The sequence below is a fragment of the Hesperophylax consimilis genome, chromosome 28, assembly GCF_061612785.1.
Source record: "Hesperophylax consimilis isolate HC1 chromosome 28, BYU_Hcon_1.0, whole genome shotgun sequence".
Taxonomy (NCBI): Eukaryota; Metazoa; Arthropoda; class Insecta; order Trichoptera; family Limnephilidae; genus Hesperophylax; species Hesperophylax consimilis.
Window position 1 is genome coordinate 25,023,069 of NC_142863.1, and position 22,349 is coordinate 25,045,417.

Below are 22,349 nucleotides of genomic sequence, written 5' to 3' on the forward strand. Positions count from 1 at the left end.
CTTCACGCCATGTTTTGACATAAGTAATAATTTTAAATTGTTTTTTGGTTTTATTTATGTTTTAATTGAGCCCAAACTGACAACCTAAGAACCTAAATATCAGGGATATATAGATTCATATTTTGGTTTAAATAAGATAAGAAAAAAACTAACCTTAAAACATTGACATCAATAACAATTGCCGCCAAGAAACAATCAGATTTAATTTTATCATTATTTTCCATTTCCGGAAACTAAAAAACTTACTTGTCATTATCTAACTTAACTACTACGAAGTATTTTTAGAATAAAACATGCGTATTAAGCGTATCTCTATGTTTTGTATATTTTATTTACCATCCCACTATTATAATATTCCGTAATTGTTCATTTTTCTGCTCTAGTGTTTATGAATTTATATCTAGAAGAAGACACTAGTAATCTTACATAAGCATCAAAATATACATGCGCACTGACATAAATATTTCCTTTCACGATTCTGTCAAAATATAGCATCAATATGTCATACGCCAGCACAAAACACGATCACTAAATCAAATACACTTATCGCCATCTACTCGCACGACGATATTTGGAATTAACTCCTTACTCGCATAAACACAATACAACACATTACCCAGTAACCTGAAACTTCCAGTAACAAACAAAAATAAACAATGGAGCTTTTTCTCGACAGCTTTATTAACCAGCGACACAATCTTTCTTTGCAACTCTCTAACTTCTCTATATGTCATCTTAATGTATGTATGAAATATTTTTCAATTAACTGTGTTAAGTCTGCCTAGTCTGTTTTAGAATCTATGTACACTCTTCATTGAAATCCCTTTTAAATTCGTATTCTTACATAAAAATAATTTCCTTTTAATTGTATAATGTTGTCTCTCCTGAAATGAGTTTATTTTAACACATTGGGAATTGTTGTTATTTTGTAATATATTATCACTTAAATAAATAAATACAATAAAATAGTTTAACACAAGAAGAGAAGAAAACAATGAAATTCATATAAAGTTTTTAAACTGCAATACACGTTCACTTTATTAAATAATTTATTTTGAATAATTTATTATTTTTGTGTATTTTTATTGAGTTATAAAAAAATTATATCTAGTTGTTAAAAAACAACTTATTTCTATGACATTTAGGAAACTTTACAATAGAACTAAAACTTATTCTTTATAGTATTTAGGCATAACCCACGAAAATCAGCAAGTCTTTTTGTTGCTTTAACATCTGTCGGTAGCTCATTAAAAATCTTACATACTTTTATTTGGAATGAAAATACTTATAGTGGACTTTTTTCATAAAAAATGCATACACAAATACGTTTTCTGGTAATACAGTACAATTTACAAAAGCATAATTTTGCAAAAAAAAACAGATAAAATTACACAAAACAAATACAGCGGGCGATTGGCGTTTTCCCCCGGCATTCCAAGAGTTAAAAAACAAGAGCTTTACGTATACAAGCAGGAACAATTATTCATAATTAGTTGTTATTAATTACGAATATCTATTCAAAGTAATATGGATATTTCAATTGTTTCCCATTTCTTATAAATTCAATTCAAATAAAACAATGCACTCGATCTTTGGCCCTCACTAATTAGATGCAAAAACAGGAACGAATCCCGGAACAAATAATTTTCTAACATTGCTTCCCTCCCGCCTTTTCCTTATTCTATTGAAAAATTGGAATATCAGAAGCGGAATGCGTTACAATATTTTAATCTTAAACTGCTCGGAGTCCGTGGAGATATAGCATCCTCAACTTGGGCTGAAGGGAAGATGTCGTTACTGAACCAGATAACAAAAATCATCGAGTAATTGGTTCAATATTTCTACAAATAAATACACAGACTCTCTGTAATCAGTTTGGTATTCTGCTGAAAGTCCAGTGTCGGGGTCAATGCATATATACATCAATGGTCGGGGTCGAGTTATCTCGCTTCGCGGTCAATGTCTGAATAATATTCATTTTAGAATTAAATTCTTTAAAGCTCTCAGATCGAAGAATTATATCCGACTTTATATCTGTATTCAAAATTGTAGATGGTACTAAAAATAGACAGCCCTGATTTACTTGTCCTCTTTGATTTTCATTTGAGTAATAGATACGCAGATATGGCGGATCTACATGGTTGGTATAAGGAGAATGTATAAGCATATCTTTTCAATCAATATTAATTTAACCTGTGTCTACAAATATGTTTTGGGTCTTCTCAAAACTCTTACTTTATGTCCTTCTAGAGTTTGGATTCATTTTATACTTTCTAATGTCGTTGAACAATCGAGTGCCACATTTAAGTGTAATTTTAAATTTTCTGTGTATTTTGCATACGCTTGTATTTAATTGCGATATGTAATTATTGTTCATGCTAAATTTATACCATTAATTATTTATTTATTATTAGTTATTTCGGCTACTGGCATTATACCTAGCTCTCTCATTAAAAATTTAGGCGTATTAGATCTATCAAAAAATTTATATATAAAGATGCAAAAGTCGGTCATTTTGAATACATGTAGGATAACGAAAGATTTTTTAAATATTTATGTTGAGGGATCAGTAGGATTTATAGGCCCTGTTAAAAGTTCTACCGAGCCGAACCCTCTGATATGAAAATATCTGGAGTCGGTGAATTTTTTTTCCCATTTGATCTCTGGTGAGTTGACGTGTTGTTGTTCTTGTATTGTTTTGTATTTATTTTACTTATATAATGCACTTACATAGTGTTGATTGACTAGATGATCATTTGTGGAAAAGTGAGTGGAAGGGTTTAGTTTTTTCTATGGGGAAGATTTAACCCGGACAACAAAATCGGAAGCATTAAATACATGAAAATATGACAAAAATCACATTGCATATCATTGCCATGAGACCTTGTTTTCCAGCATAAACACCTTTTAGGGACCCTGAAAATGTTTACAAAATTCAAAATTGCGCTGATAGTTGATTTGATAGCCAACCAAATGACTTGACAATGGAGCGGAGTTTGAAACATCCCACCGGGGTATGCAGAGATGATAGACCGCCACACAATTCTGTCTCCGAACACACTTCTTGCTTCATTCATATTCATACAGCGTCTCAAACATACTTTTCTGTTATTCCGACTATTGATCTAATCAAGTCGTGGTCTTGTCTTTTTTGGGCGTCCTCGACTCCTTCTACCATTTGCTTCCGCGTAATATATCCTTCTTACACCTCTTTCTCGTTCATCCGCTCTACATGCCAAAACATATAAGGTTTCCTTTCTTAATCTTATCCATTACTACGTACAGAGTGAGCTTATGGCATCCCCAATCGGGGCATGTTGCTGGCCTGAAGATAGTGGGGATGGTATAAGAAAGGGAGTTGGGAAAGTACCTGCTATTCAGATTTTGTGACCAATCACGGCTAAAGCAAAATTCCAATACTGAATGGTGGTCTTTCACCGGGGCGCTACTGAAAGTATCTGCCACGTTTCACTTTCATAATAGCTTAAAATAAGGAAAAAAATAATTAAAATTTAATTTTAAAAAAATTGATTTAAGATTTTCTAATGTATGTCTTTAATTCCGAACAAACAAATTCTATTAGTGGCCTTGTTAGCGAACTTTTTAATAGTTATTTCGTTAAAAATCACTTTGTGGTCTTGTTAGCAAAACTTTTATGCGAATGTTTTAGTGTTTTTTTTTCTTCTCTTATTTAACCCAAAATAGGTTTTTTTTTTTTTTTTTTTTTTTAAAGAAAGACAAACATTCCCGGGTTACGAATAACCCAACAATGTTTGAAAATCTCCTACTACCACCACAGAAAGCCGAAAATGTTGCTTGTGTTGTGATGGAGGACTTAGCCAGCCGAGGAATCGAACACGCGACGCTCGGGTGAGACCCAAGCGCTATGCCCCAACCACTGAGGAGGATCCTTATATAGGTAATTAGTTTCGGTTTAAATTAGAAATGTATTTTTTTAATTGCCTTTAAAACTATTCTCATGTTAATATGCCAAAACATGGCGTGAAGAAAAGACGAGCTACTAAAAATGAATTCTTTTCCATTTCCGAAAACACAAATACTCACTTCTCATTATTATATATTTGATGCAAAATGTATTTAAAATAAGATGTGCGTATTAATGGTATTCATTTATGATTTTCTGCATATATTTACCTAAATTAGAATGTGCCGGTGTCGAAGTATTACAACTTCAAACAAAAAGAGATTGCTTTAGGTTTAGTCGAGACATAGATTCGTCATTCGTCGTAAACAATTAGTTAGTGACCTCTGGCCCGTACATATTGACGAATAATTGCTTAAAATACACAACTTCTTTCAGAGAATAGTTCAGAAAACAAACAATTTTTTTTTGTATTTGTATGCCTAAAGAAAGATCGTTATTTTAACAACGTGTTCTTAATTTATTCAAATTTTAACTGAAAACGTTTTTCAATACACATTGTCATATTCTGAATCCAAAGTCGATTTGAAATATTTGCATGCAATTGTAGTTGTATGTTAATTTATATATTTTTATTTTAGCGACTGTATAAAACATTGTACATACAAAATACTATGGTGAATTTAAGTATAGCAATGGTGTTTCTTAGTCCTGTGCTGAGGCGGATTAGTTATTTAATTATTTTTTTTATTTGTCTTCTATGTTTTTCATGTGTTTTTAGAGTGTTTTCATTAAGGCGATGCCATACGTAGCAAAATCATGTGTTTTTGGTTTGAAAATTTGGCCGCCTAGAAATGTTTCAGATGCTTTAATTAAATACTGCGAGTAGAATACATCGTGGCCGTTGAAATAATCGAGTATTTTTTTAGATAAGTCTTTTTATAAGCCCAGAAAAAAATAATGTAAAGGCCTATGAAAACTGCTTTAAAGTTCAAAATCTCCTACTTACGAACCCATTTCGGTTATGATTTTATTGTATAATGTGGCAAATTAAGTTATTTATAAAATGATCGAAAAACATTTAAATATTTATGCCTGAACATCCACAAAATAAAATAAAAGGCACTTTTTGGGCATGTTTTTTTCTTGCATAAATCAAAATAGGCGGATGGTGTTAAGCGGGAATTTAAACCTTATCGCCTTCTACGTAAGGGTTGTTATTGACAGTGGCTCAATTTAAAATATTACACGACATATTGCATCGCCTTAATGATATATTCCATTGATTGGTATAACCTTCATAAGTTAAATTGTTCTAATAAAAATAGAATATTATTTTATTACCCTAGCGGTCCTGTACAATGCACATTTTGCGCAGAGCCAATGCTCTCTTATCGAAAAAATGTACACGCTTCGTAGTATTACTAATCTCTCTCAGTCGCACGTGCGTGTTTGTATGTGTGACACATTGTGCATGTGCATGTGCATTGTGGGCATAGGCTCATTCTAACACACTGATAACTGGCTTACCTCAGGTACCTAATCTGTGATTTGATATATACCACTTCCCCCGTTCTCTGCTCTCTTCCTCTCCTCACCATTTATTTACATTCATGGTTAGTACACACGCAAAGCTCACATCAACAGATAATATAAAGCACAATAGCGCTCGCCATACAATCCCATACAGACCCGACACACGTAAAAAGATAACGCGCTATAAGTGTGGTTCTGAACTTCGCTAACCGAATTTATTTTACGTAACCGCTCCCGACGCGATATTTGAAAAGTTATGCGTCCCCCTCTCCGCCGCAAAAAGGAGAGGGGGTCATTTTAATTACGGAGCTACCAACTAAGTTCCGTGTTCCCTTAGTAAAGTTGTCACTTTGACAGATGAAATTATGTTCCTCGGCCGCTCTCGAATTCAACTGACCCCCTCTCCTACCATAGGTACAAATATTTGATAGCGTCGTGTGTCGGTAGAAAAGATGATGCGCTGTACATTAACTTTTGATGTGAGCTTTGCGTGTGTACTAACCATCAAAGCGACGAAAAAAAGTTAACCCATAAACCAAACCTATCGTAACCTATTTTACCTAGATTTTTTCATCACTTTTCATGATTTTATATCACTATTAAAAATAGTATTGATTTGTCGTTGTGTTGAGTTGTCCGATTACAAATATTCACTCCGAAATAATTAGTTAGTTTTTCAATTTGAGAGGCTGCTTTGGGCACCGCCGCCACGGGAACCCTTCATTGGATAACCCGCACCAATAAAATAAAAGGCACTTTTTGGCCATGTTTTTTTCTTGCATAAATCACAACAGGTGGATGGTGTTAAGCGGGAATTTAAACCTTATCGCCATCTACGTAAGGGTTGTTATTGATAGCGGCTCAATTTAAAATATTACACGACGTAGTGCATCGCCTTAAACTCTTTCAGCCAGATTTTTATTCTTGATTTGTACTCATTAAACGTTTCTATTCGTTTTATATCTGGGGGAAGGATGTTGTGCAGTTTGTTGCGAAATTAATGTAGTCTCTTTATCCGAATTTATAACTTGGAATGTTTTTTATGTAATTTTGATTCGATGGATGGATACGCGGTCTGGTAAAGGATTAATTATTTATTAATATTGTACATTTGGTACGTCAAAACTATTGAAAATTTAAATCTAGGTACTTTCAGTATGGTCTTTATGATTTCTTTTTAAATTATAATTAATAATAATAAAATAAACCATTGGTACTTGTGTGTATCAAGTCACATGAAGCGGAATCGTGAAGAAGCCACACGTGGAAATATGCGACGCACGGTTCTAGTGTATTGGACAGACCTGCAGTCGAATTTGCCAAAGTTAAAATCTTAACGACATATGCGATGAAGTCGTGTAAAAACAATATTTGGCGCGTGGCCCGGTGTAATGGATGAAACTACGGTCGAATTTGCTCTAACGTGCCTAGAAAATTAATCTTTCCGTGGGATTTATTTTAGGTATTTATGATGAACGTATTACTACAATCTCAGATGTTTAAATACCCACAGTTTGATAATAACTTCAGAGGGCAAAACAGCTGTCACGCGTAATAGCAATTACCCAGCAGAACTTGTTTAATAATAAACTGTTGTTTTTTTTGTAAATTTAATAATAATACTATTGAATATTTAAGAGAAAAACGTAAAATTAAAATGTTCTGCAAAATAAACTTGATAACAGTAAATTATTCTGTATTATTTGTAAATCATTTAAGTATGTCATGTGTGTTTTTTCCATATTTCTATCAGACCCACATTTATTCTACAATACGCGTAGCTACTAAAGATAAGTATGTTTTATCGGACAAGTTTATCATGGATTTTGCAGATTCACCCGGAAAGGATATAATCTAATGTTTATTTGATTAGTTGCTTTCCTTTTATGAAACATCTGAGATCAAGTTATGTAATTTGAACAATTTAAAGTCGGTATCTTTTGTGTCACTATTTATTTTTGAAATAGTTATGAACAATAAAGTTTTTTTACTTTTGAAAGAAGCTATAACTTTGTGGTTATCCATTATAGATAAATAAAACCATGTCAATTTGTTTGAACCACTCTATAATAATTTTTTAATAAACGCCGACCGGTTTCGGAACAACCGTTCCTTTCTCAAAAGGTAAAATGTATACCAACTTAATCGGAAAATATGATGAGGTACGGTTGTATATAATGATGTGTGATGGTATTGTGTATTACGTATATGTATAAGTTTTATTATTTAACGGTATCCATTTTTTGTAATTGTAATAATTTTACTAGCAATGGAATATGTTTCCAAATGAATAACTGCTGTTACTATCATTGTTATCCAAACACGTGAATTATGACTCTCAAAAGTAATGTTAGTCCGTCCGCTCACGGGGCAACTGAAACTAAACTGAAACTGGTTGGCAACTGCCTGGTGCCGGTTGCAAACTGGTTGGTAATCGAGCTTCTGTCGCGGCGCAACTCAAGTTGACGATTTCACTAATTATCTAAGTTTATTTAACCATAGAATGAAGAAGAACACAAGAAGCTGTCATCTGTCACTATCGTATTGCGTTAAAAGATGTCTGCAGAATGAAGTGATGATGCAGCCGTATTATTATTATAGCCGTATTGGTATAATTATTGTTAATATCAGCGAAAGCTAAATCCTCTAAAGATAAGATTTTGGGCTTACCCTTCACCTCTTGAACAAATTTAATGTTTTCCTGCTCGCACATATCGTATTCTGACAGCTCTTGAGGCATGAAAAAATCACAATATTCTTGAAAACTGACTTATACAGGCGATTTGCTCGTGACTTGTTGCGCCGCCGTTGAAAACTGTTTTTTTTTCAGTTGTCCCGTGAGCGGACGGACTAACGAATACACTTTTTATTAGTATTTTTTGGTAATTATAACAGTTTTTATCAAAGCCCCATGTTGGGCGCCAATTTATAACAAAATTTGTTAGTTATGATTAACAGTAGTAATAAATAATATTAACGTTATCTCCGTCATATACTAAAGATAAAGAATTACTCTAGGCACTCTTTAACCTTGTTGAAAGAGACGATACATCTCACTATCAGTTATCAGTAGGGGTACGTAAATTTCGCAAATAAAAAATCGTGATTTCGCATTTAAAAAAACTCAAAATGGAAAATTTCGCATTTATTTCGCAAAAAAAAATACAGTGTTAAAAACTCAATTAAAGGCTAGCATTGTTGTAATTTCTACATTTTCATCTTCATTGTTTGCCTGCGATCAGTTACGACAATGTTTGTAGAAGTACCTCTCGGCATCAACACTATTGACAGGGCATTTGAGACATTGAATAGCTGCTTTTGCAAATCCAGGGTAGCAAGATTTTGATGTAACTAAAACTTGCATTACAAATACAGGAGCTTCTTGGCCGACCAATCGAAGTAATTGTCTGTGAAAATGTGAGTACCCGTCAATTAGTTCTTCTTGTGGTACACTTTTGAAAAACGAAATTTTTGCGAAGCTTTCCACTATGGAATTGGAAGTGACAGAAGGAGAGGGCACATTTGCTGCTTCCGATGGACAAAATAATCTGTCAATGTGTTTGTAGCACTCATTTGTTGGATTCGGCCCCCCATGTGTACCAACAATTTATCCAAGCTCTTTTGAGCTGCTGTCTTCAACATCATGCTGTGATCGATAGAATTTTCGGTTGATAAAATAGCCGTCTCTGTCTGTTTTGAACAGAGTTGTAATAATTGTTAGCGCGTCTGATCAAAATTTGAAAGAACGTAACGTAAAAAAGTGCGAAAGTATTTAATTTTAAAATTCGCTTTTATCGCAAATAAAATGCAGATTTCGCTTTTATCGCATCTATTTCGTAAAAACGAAATTTACGTACCCCTAGTTATCAGGTATTGATACTAGGACTTCTCTAAGAACTCGCTGCAACGGAAAAATTAAACATATCGTTACACTCAAAGAATATTCAATAAATTTGAAGTATGTCGATGCTTGGTGGTCGAAAAATTTACACAATAACAATTTTAAGTCATCTAAACAAAACAAATCAATTTTAAAACCAAATATTTCTTGTGTGCACAGCTTAAACAAATTTTATACAACACTTCGACAAATAAACTTAAATGTGCGATAACCTTCCAGACAAAACAAGATATTTTAAAAACCTAAACAAATTAAGAATTAAATAATATATCATCAACAAAGGTCGTGTGATCATTAGTCAACTCACCCAAATCTCTATTATACTAAAATAAAGTCGCTATCCGCGTGTGTCTATTTGTGCGATTAGTTCTTCTAAACTACGCAAAGGATTTTGATAGGGTTTTCACTATCATTTAGAAAATTTCTCCCGAAAGGTTAATATATCCATATTATATTTAGAGAAAGTAGAGAAAAGTAGAGTCAGCTAGTCTTAATATGTGAAAATTCAGTCTCCCTATGTTTGTGCTCGCAAAGCTTGAAAAGTAGTAAACCGATATCGCTGAAAATTTCAGAGTTTATTCTTATTAGTGTCAGGACTGTTTTAGACAGTGGTTTGGATGGTAGAAGTCTGGACGGCCGAGGAATACTTAACACAATATCTCTGCACCTGAATGAGATACGGAGTGGAATTAAAGTCGATGTAATGTAGTTTTGAACAGTATCATTGCGGTGTACAGTAGTGGTGGTGGAAGAAGTTGGAGATGCCCGAGAAAGACATTAGCATTGCGGGGTTCACTAGTCTAAAATAAAAGTTCTCTGATCCCGTTATTGTTACAAATACCAACCTAATTTAATGGGCTATTTTCACAAACTATGAATAACGTTAATAATGCGTAAAATTTTATTTTCCAGTTTATTTTTCTGATTCTGATCATTGCACTAAAAACAAATTTTAATATTTATTAATTTTAAAAAGATCTAAAACCTCACATTCTGAAACGGTTTCAACTGGTACTTGAAAAAAGGTCGTTTAGCGGCAAATCGAAAATGGCACACTTTAAATCAGCATAGAATATTTAATCGTCAACATAAAATTAAAATTAAAATACCTTCACGATCGTAATTTTTTTATTAATTTGTTTTCGAGAATAAAAAAACAGTGAAAATATTTTTGCTTTCAACTTATCGAAAAGTGTACCCGTTATTATAATCAAATATATGTAAATAATAATAATGGATGATTTGTATAGCGCCGTTTTGGTGCAAAATCACCTCAAGGGCGCTGTACAAATATATAATTCATTTCTACAATGATCTATGTTATTACTAACTATATATGGAGTTAATATACAGTATAATACTTAAATGATAGGTCACTTGAGATTAACACTTGTTCCTCGTCTCGACTCAGGATATCTCTAGTGAGACAGGCACAGCAAAAATGTGTACACCTTACTTTATAAATGTACCTAATAACAGTGAACTGACGTGTGTCTCCACAGGGCTTTAGGATGGAGTCCCTGCTCAAGGACGAGCGAGTACGCAGGCAGGTGCAGGCTTCCGTACTCGGGCTAGCGCTGCCGACCCTCTTCTTCCCCTTCTCCCCGCTCTGGAAAGCCATCACGGCGCTGTTGGTGGCCTACCTCGTCACTGGGAACAGGCCGTACTGGCTCTACGTCATCTTAAAGACGTTACCCAGGGATTTGAAGTGAGTCAACTTTCTTTCATTCCTGTATCGTATGGTGTTCCTTAGGGTACTGTATTGGGTCCACTTTTATTTATTATGTGTTTTAAAACGCTATGTTATTTGAGGTTGTTGGGAGGATGCTGATATATTTTGCTGATAATACAGCCCTGGATTGAATTTTTTGAAACTCATTTCAGCTTTTCATATCGTAAAAAATTCACCCTACGTTTCGTTTGCCCTATTCTTTTGGCAAATACAATGCACCTCCGTGTTTTTTTTATTTTTATTGTTTTAGATACAACTCTGAACTTTGATATAGATTTTAATGGTTTACAAGTGTCATTTAATAATACCGTATGGAAATATGTAAGAGGAAAATATCGGACTTTTTACAATTAAAGTTTATTTAGGAAACATACACCGTTATACACAAGATAATTAATTTACGCCGTATATTAATATCGCCTAAGGCCTAAATGCCATATTATGTAATTTATTTGAAATGGATAATTACAAAGTTACAGCTGCATTAAAAAGTATAAATAATTGATTATTTAATGTTGAATATAAAAAAAGTTCCATTTATAATCTTAATTTTTTGGTAACAGATTATGAAACAAGTAGATATTAAAAGTATATACGAGGCGTATCCAGAAAGTAAGTGTACTGAATTTTTGTAGGTTACAATTTTTTTTATTGAAACATAAAAATTACATGGTTACCGTAGTACATATGTAAGCTATTTTTCGACATAGTCGCCATTCCTCTCAATGCATCTGGTGAAGCGGGGTATCAACTTTTTGATGCCTTCCTCGAAGTAGTTTCCCGCCAACCCCTTCGTCCACTTCTCCACCTCCCCCTTTACCTCCTCGTCGGTTGAAAACCTTTTTCCACCCATGTACAGCTTCAGGGAGGTAAAGAGATAAACATCTGAAGGTGCTAGGTCAGGGGAATGCGCGGGGTGGTTTAGGACATCCCATTTAAACGAAGCAAGCAGTTCCTTCGTTGCGTTGGCCGTGTGTGGTCTGGCATTGTCTTGCAGCAGGCTGACTCCCTTTGTCAGCATGCCTCTCCTCTTGTTTTGAATCGCCTTCCGCAATTTTTTTAGGGTCTCACAGTATCTTGCAGAGTTGATGGTCTCCCCTTGAGGCAGATATTCAATCAAAATTATGCCTTGACAGTCCCAAAACACGGATGCCATAATTTTCTTGGCTGAAATTGTGGTTTTGAACTTTTTGACAGAGGGTGAAGAGGTGAGAACCATTTTTAAACTCGCAATACCACTTGCACACACTCTTACGATTCATAGCTTTATCACCATATGCAGTTTTCTCCAAATTATAAACCTCAAACGGAGGTTTTCCCTTCCAAACGAGATAATGGATGACGCCGCGTATTTCGCACTTGGCGGGAGATTGGATTGACATTTTTCACGAAACGTGTTGTCGCGTCGACACTTCTCAACGTACTGACCTTGAACCGGTCTCGTTGCGGAGGGGAAGAGTCAGGCTACACGTAAGTGTAGCCGACATGTCGAAAATAAAATTCATTCGGTCGTGAGAGCCTCAGTACACTTACTTTCTGGATACGCCTCGTAGATACACAATTAAGAAATAATTGTTTTCATTTAAGTACATTGTAAGCTTAATTTGATTTTAGACGTTTAAGGATACAGTAGACGATATCAATATCTCTTAGGGTATTGTAAAATTTGCAGTTACGTCTAAGCTAAGCTAAAAAGCTATTGTTATACCAATATTTAAACAAGGGTGTAAAAATGACATAAATAACTAGGCCAATAGGCCAACTCAATTCATTTTCAAAAATTCACATTTCTTAGAAGATAATAAAATATTATCGGAAACACAGTATGGTTATAGGGAGAACTTAAGTACTCAGTGTGAGTCTAATTACTCAAAAGTTTAGACAGTGGAGAAAAAACATTGGCAATCTTCATAGACTTACAAAAGACTTTTAAAAAAACATATCTGAGTACTACATTGCCCAGCAGAAAATTTACCCAAAAAGAGAAAATAAGCCAAAGTATACTGTTTACTCCCAGTTTGAATACAGCTTTGAAGACAGAGAAATATTAAATTCTATGTTACGAAATTATACAATGCTCTATCAAATCAAACAAAAACAAAACAAAACGGAAGTGAATATATTTAAAACGAAAAAAAACCATAGCTGAGAGAACAACGTGATATTCAACTTATAAACATTATGAAGACGATGTAAAGACAACTCGAAACTAAATACAAAAGTTTAAAAACTACAGGCCGCCTCAGAACAGGAAACCCTAGTGATGAGGACTGTGAAAGAAATTGAATTTATACTTACATTATACTTTATGCCTACATCACTATTAATATGAGAGTATGGAATGTATCAGGAGCATCTCCTATCTTCTTCCTATTTTCCTCTTCCTCTCCCCTTCCTTTAACACCAAATTAATTTTAAGATATTAAAACTTCATTTCCAATGAACTTTAGAATAAGAAACTTCTGTGGCTTGACTTCAGTTAACTTGTATATTTATATCTATCATTCTATATTATGTAAAAGCTGTTTGTTTCTTACAAAATAAATCATGTTCAAACTTTGCCATTGAAACTAATTAATAAATATTGAACTAAACATATTAAAAGGAGAAAACACCAAGCTTTATGTTAAAATATAGAAGTTAACAACAGAATAATTAAAATGTACACATCTATCAAACCAAAGGTTCGATTTTGTGATTTTTTATTATTTATTTTTATATGAAATGACAAAAAAGTGAGGTGGCTGTAATGTTTAGCATATATTTGTTTATTACAGTAATTTTAGTTCATTGTTGGCGATTGGCATTATTTTACCATTGCACACTGAGGAGTGGGTAGTGATAGCGGTCGCGGGAGGATCTCATTCCAAGGGTTAATGGTTTTATTTTCGTTTTCAGGATAATCAAGGGCATGCTGGTAGTAATCTACAAGCTGTGGCGATGGGATAAAAACGACATGACCGTGGCTAAAATATTCCACAATCTTGCAACAGCCCACCCCGACAAGGTGGCCATACATGCAGATGATGGAGAGTGGACATATAAAAGGGTAACATACGATATTTTTTTTTTATTGATTCATTAGCAGAATTTTTTTATAAAATATTATTTGTTAATGTGGGTGGCCCCCATTTTACAATTTTATATGACAAAATAAATGAATTTAAATAAAATGGTCTGTATTGAAATTAAGTAAAATGAAACGAATTTAAATAAAATAAAACGCGTGTAATAAAATAAAGTAATTAATATAAAATAATAAATTGGGTTATAAAAAAATAGGCATTATGTATGGTATTATTATCCGCTGTTATTTGTTTTTCAAAATGCGTCGAGCGTCAACCCACCCGGCTCAATAGTTTCCTCACTCTAAAGTTGTCAAAAAAAAGTTTTTTTTATAGATCTGCTCAAATCGTTATTTAATGAATTAATTATTTTGCTAAAGTAATTACTTGGTTATTATAAGTGATAAAACAACGAATGAGGTATTTGTGCCAATCTCATTTTAAGTATTATTTTACAGCAATACAATAAATAAAATAATATCGGTAGTTTTAGTTTAGTAGATTGTATGCGAATTGTCGCTTGCGTTTCTCCTGTAATGGCGCACTATCTTCGAACATTTTCACTAATTTAATAAGATTGTTTATTTGTAAATATTAATTTTAATTTGATTGCGTTTGATTGCAATTTGATTTCTTTATGGACTTTGTCTTTCTGGTCAAGTTTTGCTTATTAATAATACCATGTTAGTATCGCGATTGACCTGACCCGAGTTCATTGAGTGCTTTTATTAATATGTCGACTAAATTTTATTACCTACTTGGATATTGTACTGTTTACCATTTGCGTTCATTTATTATTATCTATTAGTTGAATAAAATATAATTATTATTATTCTCATTTATCTTTGTATTCGATTTAAAATAAAAGTATATAATTTATTTTTGGAATAGCTAATAAGTAAAAAATCGAATTGTAATATTTAAACGTAGAAGACTGACATTTAAACATTGAAGACTGACATTTAAACGTAGAAGACTGGCATGTAAACATTTAAGACTGACATTTAAACATTAAATACTAACATTTAAACATCGAAGACTGACCTTTAAACATTGAAGACTGACATTTAAACAAGTAAACTGACATTGATGTCTTCAATGATTAAATATTACAATTTGAGGTTTTAGTCATTAAGTTATTCCAAAAATAAAATATTCATCCTAGCTTGCAGAAAGGTCAATTGATTTCGCACAAAAAAAAGGTATATTTATCCGAGACGCTATCTAGATTGCATTTAGTTCGGGAAGAATCTTGCGATCATACTTAAAGATAGCAGCTAATAAAAATATGCGTTAAGAAAATGAAGATGGTAATGTTGGTAGTTCTTAGTCGAAGTATGATTCAGTTAAATATGACCCTTCGGTCGGGAATAGTTTCAATTCCTAGATGCAACCGTATCTTTTACTGTTTCAAATTTACATTTGACAGTCGACAATATTGTCTTCAATGATCTAATATATAATATTTTTTAATGTGAATACCGCACAAGAGTCCCGACTGCTCCCAAACGTCTGGAGCCAGTGAACCCGCGACCTCCAGTTTGCTAGTCGAGAGCTTTACCCCTCGACCACGAGGCCATGCTTTTAAACAAATACATTTATTTTTCATCTTAACGCCCTGTTATTTTACTTTTCTTTGTTTTATCGGTAACCGTAGAACTCGGAACAGTGGCAATTCAACACGCTGTTATAAATTCATGAAAAATACCAGGTTACGTTAGGTTAGATTAAAAGTCCATTACTTTTATTGTCTGTTATTCACTTTTTAAAAGTGCGATGAATTGCCATTGTCCTGAGTTGCCATGCAACCGTTTTTTTCTCCAGCCACAAAACTGGCACACAACTGTTTTGCATTTTACTTGGTTGTATGTATGTTTATTTTGTTTTTCTGCTATCTATATAATTATTAAATTTAATAATATGTTTATTTTTGTATTGGTTTGGTTTGACTGAGGATTGAACTTCCTTCCCAGGAACGGGAGTTGACAACTCTACCAAACAACGCCGAATCCCGATTGGATAAGACTGACATTTATTTATGACTTGGTTGTTATTGTGGGTTAATTTCCGCATTCATTCCCAAAACAGAAGTGAAATTCAAATAGATATGTTTAAAAACAAAAATAAAACCTTTTGTTTGTTTGAATATTGTTTATTAACATTTTTAATCAACATTATTATCTTCCATCCAAATATCTTCTATTCTTGAACCCCGCAACCCTTCGCTATTGCTACTGTCTTTCTCGGGCGTCACTGACTTCTTCCACCATTCACTACTGTATACCACAATGTCACTGTTAAAACAACTACATTACATGGATTTTAATTTGACTGCGTGATCTCATTCCGGTGCAGAGATATTGCATCAAGTATTCCTCGGGCGTCCACGTCTTCTTCTAGCATACAAAACACTCCTGGCACTAATAAGAACAAACTTTGAAATTTTCAGCGATATCGGTCGTCACTCGAATTTGGATTTTGGATTTGGGATTTGCATCCACCACCTCCAGTTTGCTAGTCGAGAGCCTTACCCCTCGACAACGGAGGCTGTCATTGTTGCATTGACACCAGCAAAACACCATACACAATACTATTTAAAATAAGTATCCTCGCATATAGCACCATGCTAATTCAAAAGTGGAACTTTGTCAAAAAATCAACTCGTAAATTAAACCAACCAAAACATTTGACATTGAGAAAGCTCTCGATTTTTTAATGACAGTACAGAGCATAGATATACCACTCACGTGGACAATAATTATGTTTTACACAGAAAAAAGATGCACGTTCCTCTAAATTATAGACAATATGGTGAATATGGTTCCATGATAACTCAACACAGTGACAATTCAACACACTTTTAAAAAGTGATATAAAGTCATTAGTGACGATGAAAAGAAAAAATTAAACCTAACCTAACCTACTTAACCCAGTTAATAACGTTTTTGTTTCATCACTTTCCATGACTTTATATAACTTTTTAAAGATGTGATGAATTATCATTTTGATGATTTATCCGGTCACCGGTAAATATACAGAAAATCGAGACACGCTTAATACGCTATGTTTTCTAGCAGTTAGATAAAAATGAAAAATAATGCATTTTAATAGTTATTTCATTAAAATTAAAATAGTACTTATCGTTGCCAAAGTTTTAAGGTTGGTTTTATTTATTTTCTTATTTAACCCAAATTATAAACCTATGATCCTAAAATTGGTTGTCAGGATCCAAGTAATAAATTAAAAACTAGCTTAAAAAAACTGTTTTAATATCATTATGTCACAAAACATGGCGTGAGGAAAGGATGTCAAATTATCCGTTTTCTTTAACAAAATAGCTACTAAAATGCATTATTTTCCATTTCCAGAAACTGAATCTCACTGTTACAAGATGTTTTAAAATAAAAATGTGCGTATTAAAAGTGTCCTTATTTTCTGTATATTTTCCGATAATACATGCAATTTTGCTGATATCTAGGCTTACGATCTAAAAAAAAGGATTATGTTTCTAACATTCCTTGACATTCCAACAGGACCGATATTTGATATGATATTTTTTCTCCCTTTTCAGCTGTCCACCTTCGCGGCTCGCTTCTCGCACGCGCTGCCCGCTGCCAACTGCAAGCGCGGCGTGCCGGCCGCGCTGATAATGGGCGCGCGCGCTGGCCCGCGGTTGCTTGGTGCGTGGCTCGGGCTAGCGGAGCGCGGCATGCCCGGCGCACTATTGCCGCCCGCCGCGCGTGGTAAGGCGCTAGTGCACGCGCTCAAGGCTTCCAAATCGACCATGCTGATATATTCGGATGATATGGTAGATGGTAAGCTAACTTATTACCTACTTATTGCAAAAACAAACAAGCCAATACAATTATCGATGAGTCGTTTATGAGTGAGCTGCACAATTGAGCTTTTTTTGATGAACCGTATTTGTGTGACTCCCAGTAAACTGCACCGTGGCTCAATGGAAGGATTACTCTTTTTTTATCGGGAAATATTTTAGAATAATAGCGCCATTAAAATTATCCAAGTATTGATTGTTAGTACAGAGACGTGAATGGCATCTGACAAACCGACATCTGGACTTGGACCTATGTACCCAGCATCTTATTTTTCTCTTGTGCCAAGAATTGTACAATCATTTATATGCTGGGAGCTTTGAGCCGGATCAGGAGAGTCTTATCGGACTAGCATTCTATTATTATTCTCATTACTCATACGCTCTGAGCTCGGCTCAGACGGTTCCTGTTCAATTGAGTCAACTCTTTGAGCCGTAGTAAAATACTGAGCTAGTCTGTAGCTCCCTCTCTTAATAAAATGAGTCATGACCTGTCACATCAATTTATTTAACCTCCTCGTTGGAAAACTTCGTTCCGATCCCAAGACAACCCGCAAATGTACCTTCAATTTATTTTTTTGATTTTTTGTGTGTGTCTGGAACCAGTCAGACTATGGCATCCCAAATCGGGGTATGTTGTGGGGTTGAAGGTAGTGGGGAGGGAAGGAGATGGGGAAGAAAAAGGTGGCACCTGATACCCACCATCACCAAACACGTCACATCAAGCAAGATTTCAATTCTGCAATGGTGGTCTTTCACCAGGGCGATACTGAGAGTATCTTCCACTTCTATTTCCCACATAAGAATAAAAAATCATCATACCTATTAAAACCCAAAATAAGAATAAAAAATCATCATACCTATTAAAAATATTATATTATAGGGTTATGTGCAAAATAATTATTTTGTGGTGAGTTGTAAAAAAGTTATTTACCCTTTTCATGCTTGACGTTTTGATGCAAAACCAAATCATCATTGCAGCAATAGCCGAGATACAAAGCGAAGAGTTGGAGGGCATCGCCCTGGTGCAGTACAACAAGGAGAAGAAGGACACGCCCCTGCTGCCAGGCGCAACAGCTATCGACCCCGAGGATCCTCGCCTCCGGACCAGCCCGGACCTCGAGGAACTGGCCAAAGGAGGCTACACAGATGGACTGATATATATCTACACCAGCGGGACCACCGGATTGCCTAAGGCTGCCATTATTACTAATTCAAGGTAATGTGAAAAGGGATGAATTTGATGGTTCCATGATAAATCAACACATCGACATTGATATAAAGTCATTAGAAATGATGAAAAAAAAAAATTTTAACCTAACCTAACCTATTTAACCCAGTTGATAAAGTTTTTGTTTCATCACTTTCCATGACTTTATATAACTTTTTAAAGATGCGATTAATTATCATTTTGATGATTTATCCGGTCACCGAATTTGATCAATTTACTATGAAACTTTTTTTTATAAAAACTTCTGTCAGAAAATGTTATGTCATATCCATTACACATGTTCAAACTATCGAAACATATTTCAAACAAACGGTTTATATGTTTTTGGAGAATCAAATCTGTCTACTCGTATATATATAAATAAAAATGTTCATTTGTTCAAAATCTTAAATCTCCGATAGTTCTTCACGGATTGCTTTGAAATTTTGACACAACGTTGCATTCGAATATGTATGTATTTTTATACACCTATGTTATATAGACGTCACCTGTGACAGGTAAAAACATGCTTTTTTGAAGTGCTATCTGTTGGACAAACATGTTTTTTTTTAAAAACAGTTGAAAAGGTGGACGTAGAACGTAGCGTTTCTTTATTTTGCACAGAGTGAGCCAAAGCAACGCGTGACGGGTTACAGCTAGTAAATAAATAAATACGGTGATCAAAGTCACCTTCTGGATTGAGACAATATATCCATAGACATACAAATTGATAGAATTGCCCTAATTTGAAATCTGGGTATCATTTCGACGAGCTGGAGGCAAATCATGTGACCATACTTTTGGCACCAAGAGGGTTAGAGAATGTTTTGAAAAAACTATGACATCAGTCATCCATCAATGAACAATATTAAATATGTAGTTTTTTACGCAGCCAGCTATTTGCGAGCCATTGTAAAAAGAACTAATAATTCGTAAGCAGATTTTATTTTCAAGGACTGATTGGTGATATTACAATGCGAGTTGCCTGTATACTGTCAGATTCATTTATTGACAAATCACCAAATGTGGGACGGTCACGCCATGTCTCGCGCAAGTTGGTTTGTTCCCCTTCCCTGATTAGCTTGTCTAAATTTGGATGTATATGGATATACCATTTTTTATAAGCTTCAATACAATAAATGATATTCCATTCCCAAAAAATTATATTATTGTAAAAACATAATAAATTACGAGTTCAAACATTCAAGTAAGTAGTTAATATAATATATATATTTTACGATCGACTAATATACTATACAATAGTAGTTAATATAATATATATATATATCTGGTTAATATAATATATATATATATATATATATAGACCGGTCAGTGGTTGAGTGGGCATAGCGCTTGGGTCTCACCCGAGCGTCGCGTGTTCGATTCCTCGGCTGGCTAAGTCCTCCATCACAACACAAGCAACATTTTCGGCTTTCTGTGGTGGTAGTAGGAGATTTTCAAACATTGTTGGGTTATTCGTAACCCGGGAATGTTTGTCTTTCTTTTTAAAAATAAATAAATATATATATATATATATATATATATATATTTATTTATTTTTAAAAAGAAAGACAAACATTCCCGGGTTACGAATAACCCAACAATGTTTGAAAATCTCCTACTACCACCACAGAAAGCCGAAAATGTTGCTTGTGTTGTGATGGAGGACTTAGCCAGCCGAGGAATCGAACACGCGACGCTCGGGTGAGATATATATATAAAAACTAAAACCAAAAAAATCTGTTGGACCAGATTTTATTAACACAATTGTCTGAAGGGATATGCAGATCCGTTAATGGTACCGCTTTTACATATCTTTAATATTTCACTTAACTCCGGTAATTTCCCCGACCGTTGGAAAATCTCAAAGGTCACGCCCTTACACAAAAACGGCGATAAATCATGTGTATTTAATTACAGACCTGTGGCAATTCTTTCGGCACCGGCCAAATTATTTGAACTCGTAATACAAAAACGTATATACTATAAAGTAGAACCATTTCTCATAAACCAGCAGCATGGGTTTAGAGAGGGCAGATCTACAACGACCAACTTAATGGTATTTACGGATTACGTCTCAAATATATTGGACAACAACGAACAAGTAGATGTCTCATATAATGATTTTGCGAAAGCTTTTGACAAAGTAGACCATCTCATATTACTGAATAAACTTGAAAGCTTCGGCTTCTCATACATGCTGCTTTTGTTCTTTCATAATTATTTGACTAACAGAAAACAATACGTTGTTTAGGGGCAGTTCACATCGAAACTCTACGCCATAATTCTGGGGTCCCTCAAGGGTCTAATTTAGGACCACTTTTATTTTTATTGTTTATTAATGACATAGGGATGTTTATAAGATTTGTAAAATTTGGTTATTTGCGGATGACATTAAACTATACACCTGTATAACGACAAATGAAGACTCCATTCATCTACAAATCGATATCGACGGTATAGTAGAGTGGAGTCATCAAAATAAACTTAATTTGAACAGTAGTAAGTGTACAATTATGTGCATTACAAGGGCAAAGCGTACTTTATATTTTAACTATAAAATGTCTGGCACCTCTCTAAAACATATTTCGATAACGAAGGATTTAGGAATCACTTTTGACACGCGTCTGACTTTTCGAACTCATATCGATTCGGTGTGCAACTCTGCAATGCGAATGCTGGGTTTTGTTATACATATAATTATTATTATTATTACATAATTCGAAATCTTTTACGCCTGCCGTTCATAAAAATGCTTTATTTTACTCTGGTTCGCAGCATTCTTGAGAGTGGATCGATAATATGGGGACCCGAAGATGCCCTTTACTCAAATGATGTAGAAAAGGTGCAAAAAAAGTTTATGCGATACCTCTACATGCGAGAGTTCGGATATTACCCTTTATTGTATCCCTCTGATTTTCTTGCCGGAATGCTGGGGATAGAACGTCTAGACGTTAGGAGAAATATTGCAATGGTGTTAGTGGCGCACAAGCTGCTAAATGAGCACATTTGCAATCCAGATATTCTGGAACGAATTTCTTTTTATGTCCCTGATAATTTCATCAGAGCTAGACAGCACAGATTATTTATTTTTCCAAGGGGCAGGACCAACCTACCAATGATCATGCCTTTGGGGAGAATAACTACTTTGTTAAATCACATTTCTTCTGTGATTGACATTTTCAATTTG

At 34.3% G+C, this 22,349-nt stretch overlaps 1 protein-coding gene across 1 annotated transcript in view; it reads left to right on the forward strand.

The window, feature by feature from the left end:
- LOC149410416 (long-chain fatty acid transport protein 1-like) overlaps nt 1-22,349 on the forward strand; it is a 36,265-nt gene that overhangs the window by 956 nt on the left and 12,960 nt on the right. Inside the window, exons 2-5 of the mRNA XM_089649015.1 lie at nt 10,823-11,028; nt 13,951-14,101; nt 17,689-17,932; nt 18,931-19,168. Coding sequence (XP_089505141.1) covers nt 10,832-11,028; nt 13,951-14,101; nt 17,689-17,932; nt 18,931-19,168 — 830 coding nt within the window. The 5' untranslated portion in view covers nt 10,823-10,831. The remainder of the gene's footprint in view (nt 1-10,822; nt 11,029-13,950; nt 14,102-17,688; nt 17,933-18,930; nt 19,169-22,349) is intronic.